At 42.2% G+C, this 14,767-nt stretch overlaps 2 protein-coding genes across 4 annotated transcripts in view; both read right to left on the bottom strand.

Annotated features, from left to right (window-relative positions):
• Nucleotides 1–11,388, bottom strand: part of LOC140717072 (HEPACAM family member 2-like) — a 115,346-nt gene extending 103,958 nt beyond the window's left edge. Inside the window, exons 1-2 of one of the 3 annotated variants that reach the window (XM_073030255.1) lie at nucleotides 11,135–11,388; nucleotides 666–971 (exon numbers count right to left, since the gene is read on the bottom strand). In XM_073030255.1, the coding sequence (XP_072886356.1) occupies nucleotides 666–971; nucleotides 11,135–11,192 (364 nt within the window). In that variant the 5' untranslated portion in view covers nucleotides 11,193–11,388. The remainder of the gene's footprint in view (nucleotides 1–665; nucleotides 972–11,134) is intronic. The other 2 variants (XM_073030269.1, XM_073030260.1) reach the window with 2 other exon arrangements.
• A 1,817-nt stretch (nucleotides 11,389–13,205) lies between these two features.
• LOC140717056 (uncharacterized) overlaps nucleotides 13,206–14,767 on the bottom strand; it is a 55,949-nt gene continuing 54,387 nt past the window's right edge. Inside the window, exon 9 of the transcript XR_012096436.1 lies at nucleotides 13,206–14,659. The gene's annotated coding sequence lies outside the window, so the exon portion shown is untranslated. The remainder of the gene's footprint in view (nucleotides 14,660–14,767) is intronic.

Below are 14,767 nucleotides of genomic sequence, written 5' to 3'. Positions count from 1 at the left end.
TTTTTCAAACAACTTGTAATGCTCCCCAACCCTTCCCCTCCTCCATTTCCCATTCCTTTATCCTTCTCTCACTCATCTCCTTGACAGCCCATTGCCTCCCTTTGGTGCTCCTCCCCCACTTTTCTTTCTTCCATGGCCTTCTGTCTCTTTCACCAATCAACTTCCCAACTCTTTACTTCATCCCTCCCTCTCCAGGTTTCACCTGTCGCCTGGTGTTTCTCTCTTGCCAACTTTTCAAATCTACTACTCAGCTTTTTTTTTCCTCCCGTCCTGACGAAGCGTTTTGCCCCGGAACATCAACTGTTTTTTTCCATAGATGCTGCCTGGGCTGTTGAGTTCCTCCAGCATTTTGTGTGTGTTGCTTAGATTTCCAGAATCTGCAGATTTTCTTTCGTCTGGGTTCATTTCACCGGGACAAAAATACATGATAGATCACAATTCCATAGCAACTCCTCAGGAGGGAGAATAAATAGATATGCAAATACATAGAGGCTGACAGAACAGCTACATTTATTTCACTAATGTTAATCTTCTAGGTGAAGAAACTAATTTAATTTACAATGGTATCAATAATCACAAATCCTGTGTGCACAGTTCTGGAGCAAATGAGTAAATAATTCAACAGCTTCAGCATTTTCAAGATACACAAACAAGTGAATACTTACAGAAGATAAGTAATTCTATTGTAGTTGTTCTTCTCTCATCTACATCAAAATTATAAACACCTTGATCCTCAGGTTTTATCCTGTCTACCAGCAGACAGCCAGTAGAAGCGTTAAACTGTAAACGGGATCTGAATTGTTCATTTGGTTCCTCCACAGGTTCATCCGGAACGTAATCCAAAATAGTAACAGTGCTTTTGTTGCTGCCGGTGAAGGTCCATAGAATTTCACTCCTGCTGAGATCACCTTGGTGTTCAGGATCCAGGAAAACCGACGAACCAATGGTCCCAATTACTACTTTCTGTTTCTCTAATTTGGATTTAAAAAAAGAAAAACATTCTTTGAACTCTAGTGGTAAAACTCTGATTGTTCAGCAACATAACAGGTATAATCACAAATCACAATATATTATATCAACAGACGTTTATAGAATGCCATCCTAGAGCTTTGGAACTTGGCCTTGTGGAACCAGAATTTCCATCAGTAGTGTCAACCAAGTTAATGGGTTCATCCACATCACAGAACAGTACAGCCAGGAACAGGCCCTTCAGCCCATGATAACAAATGAAACAAATTCCATCTGCCTGCACATGATCTGCAACGTTAGATTCCCTTCATTCTTCAGTGTTTTCGTTTCAGAGGACCTATCCTGGGGCTAGCATGTAAGTGCAATTTTGAAGAAAGCACAGCAGCATCTCTACTTCCTTAGGAGTTTACGAAGATTTGGGATGGCATCCAAAAATTGATAGAATTCCAGAGATGGGTAGTGGAAAGTATATTCACAAGCTAAATCTCAGCCTAGCATGGAAACACCAAAGTGCTTGAATGGAAAATCCTACAGAGAGTCGTGGTTACGGCCCAGATCATCACAGGTAAAGCTTCCCCACCACTGAGCACATTTACATGGAGTGTTGTCATAACATCCATCATCAAGGGCCCTCAGCACCGAGGTCATGCTCTCTTGTCACTGCTGCCATCTAAAAATGGTACAGGAGCCTCAGGACTCACACCACCATGTCCAGGAACAGTTATTACCCCTCAACCATCAGGCTCTTGAACCAAAGTGGATAACTTCACTTGCCTAATTACTGAAATGTTCCCAAATCTATAGACACTTTCAATGAATCTTCATCTCATGTTCTCAATATTTATTGCTTATTTATTATTATAATTTATTTCTGTATTTGCATGGTTCATTATCTTTTGCACACTGGTTAAGCATCCAGTTGATGTGGTCTTTCATTGATTCTATTAAAATTATTATTCTATTAGGGATTTCTTATGTATGCCCACAAGAAAATGAATCACAGGGTTGTATATCCTATATGTGTGTGTGTGTGTGTGTGTGTGTGTGTGTGTGTGTGTGTGTGTGTGTGTGTGTGTGTGTGTGTGTGTGTGTGTGTGTGTGTGTGTGTGTGTGTGTGTGTGTGTGTGTGTGTGTGTGTGTGTGTGTGTGTGTGTGTGTGTGTGTGTGTACTTTGAACTCTGAATTGTAACAGATCTTTGAAATTATAGCTAGATCCAATGCGGAACCAATCTAGGCATTCCCTGGTGCCAGGGCCCAAAAACATGTGGGATTCGGGTCTTCTGTGGTAGCTTCACTCTTCCTGCAAGTCATGACAACTTCATTGCATTTATGAAATTTTGTTACCTTTAATACCTGTTCTGCAGCTACAAGTCCAGTATAATGCAGACTCTTTATAACCTCAGCCAAAGGGCCCAGAGCTTTCTACGAAATTTGATCATGGCTGAGCTAATAATATTAAACCATTGTAATCAATATCACCAAGACCAAGGAGATGGTGGTGGACTTTAGGAGATCTAGGCCTCATATGGAGCCAGTGATCATTAATGGAGAATGTGTGGAGCAGGTTAAGACCTACAAGTATCTGGGAGTACAGTTAGACGAGAAGCTAGACTGGACTGCCAACACAGATGCCTTGTGCAGGAAGGCACAGAGTCGACTGTACTTCCTAAGAAGGTTGGCGTCATTCAATGTCTGTAGTGAGATGCTGAAGATGTTCTATAGGTCAGTTGTGGAGAGCGCCCTCTTCTTTGTGGTGGCGTGTTGGGGAGGAAGCATTAAGAAGAGGGACGCCTCACGTCTTAATAAGCTGGTAAGGAAGGCGGGCTCTGTCGTGGGCAAAGTACTGGAGAGTTTAACATCGGTAGCTGAGCGAAGGGCGCTGAGTAGGCTACGGTCAATTATGGATAACTCTGAACATCCTCTACATAGCACCATCCAGAGACAGAGAAGCAGTTTCAGCGACAGGTTACTATCGATGCAATGCTCCTCAGACAGGATGAAGAGGTCAATACTCCCCAATGCCATTAGGCTTTACAATTCTACCGCCAGGAATTAAGAACTTTTTAAAAGCTATTATTAATGCTTTTTGAGATAGTGATTTAGATGCATATCATATTTTTTTTTACTGAGTTAAGTATTGTATGTAATTAGTTTTGCTACAACAAGTGTATGGGACATTGGAAAAAAAGTTGAATTTCCCCATGGGGATGAATAAAGTATCTATCTATCTATCTATCTATCTAAACTAATTTCCTGCCCACGCCTTCCATGTTTTTACAGGCAGTTTTACTGCTTGGGTGACTCGTGATGTTTTAAACACGCAACAGGTTAGGCAGCATTTATGGAGAAGTGTAAGTAGTTTAGATCAATGAGCCTTCATCAGACAGAAATCATGATCAGGGAAATATTGTCAAACTATATAAACTACAGGCATCTTCTTGTAAGTGAGTCGTCAGCTCCTGATTATTAGTTAAACTGCAATTACCCGATTGTGGTAGTAAACTGGACAGTTATAGTTTTGTTTTTGTGACAAACAATCCTTAATGTTTTCAAAATATGGTAAACTGCCTTTGCAGCTGTGCCAATAAATATAGTAATGTATACACAACTAAAGGGATGTTCAACAGCTACAAATGCACCTGTCTTCCTATGTATGTTCTTTTACTCATTAACCACTATCTACATTTGCATTGCAGTAAGATCACAGATGTGTGCTTAGTCCAATGCTGTACTCTCTCTGCACTCTTGAGTGTGTACTAAGTGCTATTCATGTGGCATCTATAAATTCACAGATGACACCACTATAGTTGGTAAAATCTCAAATAGCAAAGTGGAGGACAGAGGAGTGAGACATTAGCCAGCAGAGTGCTGTTGCAACAACAAACTGTGATCACTGTCAGCAAGATACAGAAAGTGATTGTGGACCAGAAAGGATAAGTCAGAACAACACATACCAGTCCTCAGGATCAGTGGAAAGAGTGAGCTGCTTCAAGATCCTGGTAATCAACACTTCAGAGGAACTAGCCCAGTACACTGATGCAGTCGTGAAAGCAGCACACCAGCAGCTCTAATTCTTTCAGAGTTTGAGAAGAATTATTATGTCACCAAAGACTCTTGCAAATTTCTATAGATAGATAGCGAAGAAAATTCTCATTGGTTTCATCACTCCCTAATACGGAGGCTCAAAATTCACAGGATTGCAAGAGGCTGCAGAAGGCTGCAAACTCATCCAGCTCCATAGCATACACAACCCTCGCCATCAAGGATCACGTCAAAAGACAATAAACTAAAAAGGTGACATCCATCATGACCATAAGATATAGGAGCAGAAGTAGGCCATTCAGCCAATCGAGTCTGCTCAGCCATTTAACCATGGGCTGATCCAATTCCTCCAGTCATCCCCACTCCCCTGCTTTCACCCCATACCCTTTGATGCCCTGGCTAATCAACAACCTAACTGTATCTCAGCATTAAATGCATCCAATGGCTTGGCCTCCACAGCCGCTCATGGCAACAAATTCCACAGATTTACCACCCTATGACTATAGTAATTTCTCCGCCTCTCTGTTCTAAGTGGATGTCCTTCAATCCTGAAGTCGCGCCTTCTTGTCCTAGATTTCCCCACCGTGGGAAATAACGTTGCCATATCTAATCTGTTCAGGCCTTTTAACATTCAGAATGCTTCTACAAGATCCCCCCTCATTCTCCTAAACTCCAGGGAATATAGCTCAAGAGCTGCCAGACCTTCCTCAATACGGTAACCCTTTCATTGCCAGGAATGATTCTCGAGGATCCTCTCTGAAACTTCTCCAATGTTAGTATATCCTTTTGAAAACAAGGAGCCCAAAACTACACACAATACTCCGAGTGTGGTCTCAAGAATAGCTTATAGAGCCTTAACATCATATTCCTGCTCTTATATTCTATACCTCTAGAAATGAACGCCAACATTGTATTCGCCTTCTTCACCACCAACTCAACCTGAAGGTTAACCTTTACAGTATCCTGCACAAGGACTCCCAAGTACCTTTACATCTCTGCATTTTGAATTCTCTCCCCATCTAAACAATAGTCTGCCTACATATTTTTTCCACCAAAGTCCATGACCATTTACATTGCAACATTGTATTACACTTGAAACTTCTTTGCCCATTCTCCTAAACTATATAAATCTCTCTGCAGGCTGTCAGTTTCCTCAACACTACCCACTCCTCTACCTAACTTTGTATCACTGGCATATTTAGCCACAAATCCATTAATCCATTTAATTCCAAATCATTGACATTCGTCAAAAAAAGAAGCGGTCAAAACACCAACCCCTGTGGAACTCCACTGGTAACCAGCAGCCGGACAAAATAGGATTCCTTTATTCCCACTCTCTGTTTTCTGCCAATCAACCAATACTCCACTCATGCTAGTAACTGCCCTGTAATTCCATCAGCTCTTATCTTGCTAAGCAGCCTCTTGTGTGACACCTTGCCAAAAACCTTCTGAAAATCCAGGTACATCACATCTACTGCATCCCCTTTGTCTACCCTGCCTGAAATTTCCTCAAAATATTGCAGTAGGTTTGTCAGGCAGGATTTTCCTTTCAGGAAACCATGCTGGTTTTGGCCTATCTTGACAAGTGCCTTCAGGTACCACGTGATCTCACCTCTAACAATTGACTCCAGCAACTTCACAACCACTGGTGCCAGGCTAACAAGTCTATAGTTTCCTTTCTGCTGCCTCCCACCCTTCTTAAACAGCAGAGTAACATTTGCAGTTTTCCAGTCATCCGGTACAATGCCAGAATCAATCGATTCCTGAAAGATCATTGTTAATGCCTCCGCAATCTCTCCAGCTACTTCCTTCAGAACCCAAGGGTGCATTCCATCAGGTCCACCCTCAGACCATTAAGCTTCCTGAACACCTTCTCAGTCATAATTTTTACTGCACATACTTCACTTCCCTGACACTCCTGAATGTCTGGTATACTACAGATGTCTTCCACTGTGAAGACTGATGCAAAATATGCATTCAGTTCTCCGCCATCTCTGCACATCTCATTACAATATCTCCAGCACCATTTTCTATTGGTCTTATATCTATCCTGGATTCTCTAATACCCTTTATATACTTAAAAAAAGCTTTTAGTATCTTCTTTGATATCAGTTGCCAGCTTCCTTTCATAATTCATCTTTTCCTTCCTAATGACCTTCTTAGTGTCCAACAGCAAGTTATTAAAAGCTCCCCAATCTTCTATCTTCCCACTAGCTTTGGCTTCTTTGTATGCACTCACTTCTGCTTTTACTTTGGCTCTGACTTCACTTGTCATCCATGGTAGCGTCCTTCCATTTGAAAATTTCTTCTTATTTGGAATATATCTGTTTTGCACTTCCCTCATATTTCACAGAAACACCAGCCATTGCTGATCTGCTGTATTTCCTACTAGCCTCCCTTTCCAGTGAACTTTGGCCAGCTCCTCGCTTATGCAATTGTAATTTCCTTTATTCCTCTGAAATACTGACACATTGAAATTTAGTTTCACCTTCTCAAATTTCAAAGTAAGCTCGGTCATATTGTAAGCACTGTTCCCTAAGGGTTCCTTAACCTTAAGCTCTCCTATCACCTCCAGATCATTGCACAACACTGAATCCAGCACAGCTGATCCTCCAGTGGGCTCAAAAACAAGCTGTTCTAAAAAGCCATCCCTTAGACATTCTACAAATTCTCTCAGGTCCAATACTGGTCTGGTTTTCCCCAATCGACTTTCATGTTAAAATCCCCAATGATCATCATGACATTGCCCTTCTGACATGCCTTTTCTGTCTCCTGGCATAATTTGTAACCCACATCCTGGCTGCTGTTTGGAGGCTGATGTTTGACAGCCCTTAGAGTCCTTATTACCCTTGCCATTTCTTAACTCAACCCATAGGCACTCTACACCTTCCAATCCTATGTCTTCCTTTTCTAAAGATTTAATATTATTTCCTATATGCAGGGGCACATCACCTCATCTGCCTACTAACCTATTTTTCCAATACACTGTATATCCTTAGACATTCAGCTCCCAATTGCCAAGTTTCAGAGATGGCCAACGTCATACTTGCCAATCTGAAGCTGAAATTCAAAATCATCTATTTTATTTCTTTTGCTGCATGCATTTAAATACAACACTTTCAGTCCAGCAATTGTTGCTTACTGTTTTAACTGCACTGTGCCTCTATTGCCGTGTAACTCATATCACTGGCTGTGATTATGCCTCATCTCCTGCCTCTCCTTTCTACCATCTCTGTTGCATGCTATCTTTGATTTTTTCTGTTTTTCTCTTCCTCAGCCCTATCACTCCCGCTCCCATGTCAAATTAGAGTAAACTCTCCCTAAAAGCATTATTATACCTGCCAGCGATGATATTGGACCCCTTTGAGTATCGATCATCATGCTGAAGAGCCACACTTAATGATTTATTTCTTGCTTCTTTTCTCCACCAACATATTTAGAAACAGTTCATGAACACTGCCTTATTTTTACTTTATTTTTGCACTTTTTATTTATTTTGCAATTTATAGAAATGTGATGTCTTTGTTATGAAACAACAAATTTTATGTCTTAATAAACTTGATTCTAACAAAGGACTGTACTGACTAGAATCAAAATAGAACTCAAAATTTCATTACTTTTGCTGTCTTTTTCCACCCGGACCTTATCTTCACAAGGTTCATTCTTCCCCTTTTTGGAACTCTATACCTCTGTCTTAGCCACCTTATCAGGTAAACCTGCTTGGTAATGCAAATATCTGATCAACCAAACAATGGACAGCAACTCAATATGTAAAAACATTCAAACGTGGTCAAAACTGCAGCTGAGGAAGTAGGGAGTCTGCAAAAGGACTGACAGATTAGGGCTCTGAACAAAGAAGTGGCAGGTGGGATACAGAGTAGGGAAGTGTATAGTTACACACTTGGGTAGAAAGAATAAAGATGTAGATGATTTTCTAAAGAGGCATCAAATTCAGAAATCAAAGGTGCAAAGGGATTTAAGAGTCCTAGTGGAGGATACCCTCAAGATTAACTTACAGGTTCAGTCAGTAGTGAGCAAGGTAAATGAAACATTAGCATACATACTGAGAGGACTAGAATATAAACACAAGGAAATCATTCTGAGAATTAATAAAAGACTGGTTAGACAACACTTGGAATATAGTGAACAGTGTTGGGCTCCTTCTCTAAGAAAGGATAGGCACCGAAGGAGGTTAACAAGAATGATTTCAGGAATGAAAAGGGTTAGTGTTTGTGAAGATTAGAAGAATGGGGGGGGGGGGGGGGAGGTGCCTTGAAATGCATTGAACATTGAAAAGTCTAGATGGAGTAGAAGCAGTGAAGATATTTCCAATAGTGGTGGAGCCTTAAGAGGGTAAAGCCTAAGTATACAAGGATGGGAAGATGGAGCTGAGATCAGGTATGTAATTGGAGCTACAATCCAGAGCACAGGAAGGATGTGTTTGTAAGATTGTGCTGGGAATGTGGGTATATGTTTATCCAGAACCAGTTATTAGGAGTGCTATGGGAGTGTGAGTAAGTGTTATCAGGAATGTGATCCAGGTGTGTGACTGGCATCAGGAGCTGCAGTATGTGCAAGCCCAATTAATTTCAAGCTTACATGTGCAAACTGAGCAGTAAAATATTGTGCAAATAGTAGAGCTCTTGTCAACTTAGACAGCCAGCTGGTCTAACATGAAAGCAGTTGGGAAAAATAACCTTCCTTTTATCTGCAGCCAGTGTCCTTTTTTAATAATGCTCTATTTTCTAGGCTGTGGTGGAAGTTCATGGATTTCAAAATGGAAATTGTGTAATTGGGTAATTCAAGGCTACCATCAAGGACCCCACCACAAGGGTCCCATTCCTATTGTCAGACAGAGGTTGAGAAGCCTACGTACACAATGCTGGAAGAACTCAGCAGGTCAGGCAGCATCCGTGAGAAGAGTAGCCAACGTTTCAGGCCGAGACCCTTCATCTGGAAGCCTGAAGTTCTACAGGAACAGCTACTTTCCTACAACCATCAGGTTCTTGAACCAATCTGCACAACCTCAGCAAAGGAATATCTTGCACAACCATGGATTTATCGTTTTGTTTTCCACCAACATCTTTATTTCTTCACTGTCTGGTGTACTTTAAACTGTGTGATCTCTGAACCAACATGTCCATAATGTTGATGCAAGCAAGTCTTTGATCACCTTCATACCTCACCACACTTGTGGAAATGACAAAAAACTTCATTTGCCTTGACTCTGGGCTTTATCACACTCCTTAACCAATGTCTTTATACGTCTCCTTTAGTGAGGTTCAGGTAATTTCTGATCCTCATAAATAGAGTACAATTGGAGTATTTGAGATCCATATTCAACACAATTCTATGCCGAGTCTCTGACAATGGGTGGGGTGTGCTGGAAGTGGTAGAATGTTGGTGGATGTACTACAGGATACACAGAATGCAGCACATTGGCACTCAACCTCAAAGCTCCAGTAATCTAGTTTAAATCCTGACCTCTGGCATTATCTCAAGTTTGCACATTCGCCCTGTGACAATGCAGATTTTCTCTGGGTACTCTGGTTTCCTCCAACATCCCAACAACACCAGCCTGGCAGGTTAGTGAAGAGTGTAAGTAGTCTGCTGTGCAGTTTGGATGGTAATGTGAAGAGAAACGACAGAAGAACAGCCAATAGGAAATGTGGTGGGGTTGGGATTCCTCTGTGAGCTGGCATAGTCACATGGGAGGGGGAGTGATTATTACACACCCCAATTACAGTCAGCGTGACCCACAAACATACAAGTGAGTAACTGTATAACCCAAGCTAAATTGTAGCAATAAATGAACTTAAACATCCCACCGTAATCACATGAATTTATTTGAAGACAGGAATAATAAATACAGCTCGCCATTAGGAACGCTGGAGCGGTCTGGTGAACCCCAGAGTGCCATGCTGCCCCCTACCCGAAGGGTCAGCCATCCCCAGCAAATCCAGAGTCCGCAAAAAAGTTCTAAAGTCCGCCACGCCACCTCCTGGGTCGCGGTGGACTCCGAAAGTCGGCGAACCACACCTCCAGCTCTACTGTCTTTTGCCCCACTGTGATGCGCAATGAACTCTTCCCTCTGAGCATCTTTCACAGAGTTGATTTTTTAAAATTAAACAAAATATACTTTATTCAAAAATAAAATTATATACAATAACCATCAAAGACTTTCAATTCTTTACAGTTGGCACCATTACTGTCTTTACATTTTCAAAGTTCAAATGTTTTGCCACCCACGTGGCACTTTGTTCTTTCATATTTACATTTAGGGGGAATACCCCCAATCCCCCACTCCTCAACTCCCACGGGAGAAGGACCCTGGACTGTGGTCCTTCCCCACCGGGCCCTTGCGGTGGCTGTACCGAGTTTGAGTGCGTCGCTCAGCACGTACTCCTGCAGCCGAGAATGTGCCAGTCGGCAGCATTCCCCCACGGACATCTCCGTGTGCTGGTAGACCATCAAGTTTCAGGCCGACCAAAGAGCGTCTTTGACCGAGTTCATGATCTGCCAGCAGCACCGGATGTTGGTCTCGGTGTGCGTCCCCGGGAACATCCCGTAGATCACAGAGTCCTCTGTTACACAGGTGCTGCGGGAGAAGCGTGACACCGGACCTCCACACCTTCTCCGCGAACCCACAGTGTGCAAAGAGGTGGGTTACTGATTCCGCCCCATTGCAGTCCTCCCGTGGGTAGCGGGGTGTGGAGACGATGTTCCGGGCGTACGGAGGGATCTGACTGGGAGGACCCCTCTTGTGACGAACACAAAAAAAAACAAAGCGGGCGCCGTGACCCGAGCAGAGAACCCACTCAGTCACATACAGACGGGTAGGTGATTAATACGCACCCCCGGTAACAGTTAGGGTGACCCACAAGCGAATTAACCGTATAACCCAAGCTAAAATGTAACAATAAATAAACGTCCCACCAGAATCCCATGAACACATTTTAAAACAAGAACAATAAATAGCGCTACCCATTAGGCATACTGGACCGGGATGACGGCCACTACCACGAACTAGGTAATAACAGAGCGCTTACATTTGGACAAATGTGTCAGTAGGTACTGAGATGAGAATATGTTTTCCACTGTCCCGTGGTGGTTAGAATCTTACCTGCAGCTCCTAGTGAAGGCAACAGAAAGAGCAGGAGGAAATGAGAGCAGAACAACATGTCGAGTTACCAAGAAACGATGCAGATTGGCAAAACGGAAAATTCATCAAGGTCCCGGCTGTATGGTGATGTGGGTAAGAGTGGGAGGGATTAGGAGTGTGGATATGCAGCCGTTTATTTGTTCCCTCTTGGCGGTTTCCTTGTTCTCTTCGTATATGTTTGATTTCCAATCCACATCACAGTACTCTCCCATGTCGATTTCGTAATTCTCACAGGCGACATTAAGTAAAATATGCAAGTCGGGGTCTGCAGTGCCTGCCTTACTAAAGTTAAATATTTGTAAGCTGTTTTGTATTTAATACACTCTGGAGAAAATATATTATTTTTGGTAGCTCGTGCGAAGTGATTAAATTATACTCGTTAAACAGCAGTGGAAAGTGCATTCAGTTCAGATGCGCAGTTAATACTTTTTTAATTATGTTGAAGGAAAGCAAGGTTTTTGTCCTTTCCGCCAATTGTTTTCACGCAAATCCTATATCCATTTTCGTCTGCAGAATTTGTTGAGAATGACTGCTGTATCACTGCTTCTCTGTGTGTGTGTCTCTATCGGCTATGAATTTTGGTGCTCCAACTGCATAGACCAGTTATTTAGCAACGACCGCCGGTGGGTTTCCGAGGGCCTTAACTTGTTGCTTTATGGTGTGAAGCAAATACAAATTTTTACAGCAGCCAGTCTTCAGACCTCAGTGTGGATTGTAGTTTGAATTTAAACTGCGGCTGTGAATACTGCTGCGTTTTGGGGGTTGATTGCAGACAAAGAAAAACTCCGTTTGGTCGCCTTAAGGCTGGATGCGCATGAATGCAGCCCCGAGTTGGTGGGAATTAACATTCATTTTGGGTGCCTGGAGAGTGGGTGTTTAGACGGAGATGTTCCAAAATTATATAAAATTCAAAGGGAGCGATGTAGAAACACTGTGTCTATAGAATTATCCTGCTGTTACCTTTGATCTTAGCTTTGAAAAATGTTATACAGTATAACATTGGGTCTGGCAGGCCTCTCCTTCCAAGAGTGCCCTTAATGCTGAATGATGCCTGTTGCTCGTTTTTTGCTAAATAAAACACTTCTATATCCACTAGCTTCAGTGTCTCTCTGGTGACGTTGTTCACTTTTTAAAACTTTTTAAAAGCTATTATTAATGCTTTTTGAGATAGTGATTTAGATGCATATCATATTTTTTTTACTGAGTTAAGTATTGTATGTAATTAGTTTTGCTACAAGTGTATGGGACATTGGAAAAAAAAGTTGAATTTCCCCATGGAGATGAATAAAGTATCTATCTATCTATCTATCTATCTTTACAACACTGCTATGGTAAGCAGGAGGTACAGAAGCCTACTTTCTGACAAATGTGAGGTTCTTGAATTGCCCTGCACAACCCCAACCCTGCCTCAGCAATAAACACTATGGACCTTGTTTTACACTAGTACTACCACCAACTTGCCTCTGATTGTCTGTCTTTTGCATCATGGCCTTTTTTTTGCAGTTTTCTCCCCCCTCCTCTCTTCACGGTCCTGTATATTTTATGTGATTTACTGTGTGTTGTTTGTATCTACATGCCCGTTGGTCAAATCGTGGGTATTGAGAAAGATTGTCAAATGATGCAGTAGGCTATCCTTTAGATTCAGTGAAAATTTTGGTGGAGATATGATAGATGTGAATGAGAAACATAAAACATAGAAAACCAACAGCACAATACAGGCCCTTCGGCACACAGAGTTGTGCTGAACATGTCTCTAACTTAGAAATTACTAGGCTTACCCAGAACACAATTGTTGAATAAAACTGACTTTATTAGTTGCATCATTCACATACATGAGGCATGAAAACCATTACATTACATCTCCATATAAATGTGCAATGTATAGTAATTTGTAATAAATAGTATATACAATGTCATGAAGGATGAACAGCTCTGATGGGCAGAAGGGTGCAGAGTTCCCATGTCCCCCCCCCCCCCCCCCCAACCCCAACCCCAACCCCAACCCCAACCCCAGGAGAATCACAAACCGTTACTGTTGCTATGCTGCTAATGAGAAAGAGAAATGTAAAAGAAAACATACTGGAACATCTGCTACAGGTAAGAGAGAGATAAAGCAGGGGAGTAAGACTTGTTGATTCACCGTATTATGACTTCTGAGAGACTTATGGCTCCTGAGAGGGTTATTTATCTTATACCATTCTGTTCATTAAAATTCCTCAGTGGACAGCCGGAGTGGGCTGGTTTAATGGACACAGCCATTCAAAATTGATTGACAACTGAGACCCCGTGAATAAGGATAAAAGTGAGGTCTGGGGAGACACCCCTCAGACACACCAGGATACACACTATTGAGCACTGATTGAGTGTTGGAACCCACGGTAAGGTGTGGGGCATCGGAGACCGAACAAAGAGGTTAGTCAGTTGAACTCACAGTGTTACAGCAGGGTTGGTGGGGGCTAGTGTGTGTGTCCACTCATGCCAGAGTGACGAGTCCAGCACAGAAGAACAGTCTAGCTGAAGGACAGAGGGGTCATAACTGAATGGCCACAATAACCACGGAACAACGGATCAAGAAAGTAAAGGAAGGTTTGCCTGCCTGTAGCTGTTACTGCTTGCTCTCTCTCTCTCTCTTTCCAACGATTACAACACAACAACCAACATCTACCTCAGCACGTATGAACTGAACTAAACTTTATACTTTTATATGACAATTCATTACCCCTAGACATCGATAGAGCTTGTTTATTATTGCTTATTATTATTCCCACACTTTTAGGTTTATTATTGCTAACGTGTATTATCTATATATTTGCATTATTGATATTGATTTGCTTATTTTACTAATAAACACTGTTGAATATAGTACCACCAGACTCCAACGGATTCTTCCTTCTCTGCTGCTTAGACACCCAGTTACGGGGTACATAACAACAACATGACAATCAATATAACATAGAAATACAATTGTATCAGCATCATTTAATCAGCCTGATGGTCTAGTGGAAGAAGCTGTCCCAGACCCTGTTGGTCCTGGCTTTAATGCTGCAGTACTGTTTCCCAGATGATAGCAGCTGGATCAGTTTGTGGTTGGGGTGACTAAGGTCTCCAGTGATCCTTCAGGCCCTTTTTATACACCTGCCTTTGTAAATATCCTGAATAGTGGGAAGGCCACACCTACAGATGCACTGGGCTGTCTGCACCACTCTCTGCAGAGTCCTGTGATCGGGGCAAGTACAGTTCCCATAACAGGCAGTGTTGCAGCCAGTCAGGATGCCCGCAATTGCGCCCCTGTAGAAAGTCTTAGGATCTGAGGGCACATACCAAACTTCTTCAATCATCTGAGGTGAAAGGGGTGCTGTGGTGCCTTTCTGACAACATTGCCATGTGGGATCCTCTGTGATGTAGATGCCAAGGAACTTAAAGGTGTTCACCCTCTCAACCCCAGATCCATTGATGTCAATAGGGGTTAGCCTGTTTCCAGTCCTCCTGTAATCCACAAACAGATCCTTTGTTTTTGTGACATTAAGGGAGAGGTTGTTTTCTTGATACCACTGTGTTAGGGTGATGACTTCTCAAATAATAATGAGGCTGCCT

This window comes from Hemitrygon akajei, chromosome 2 (assembly GCF_048418815.1).
Source record: "Hemitrygon akajei chromosome 2, sHemAka1.3, whole genome shotgun sequence".
In the NCBI taxonomy this organism is placed as follows: domain Eukaryota; kingdom Metazoa; phylum Chordata; class Chondrichthyes; order Myliobatiformes; family Dasyatidae; genus Hemitrygon; species Hemitrygon akajei.
This window is presented reverse-complemented; position numbering and strand designations above follow the sequence as displayed.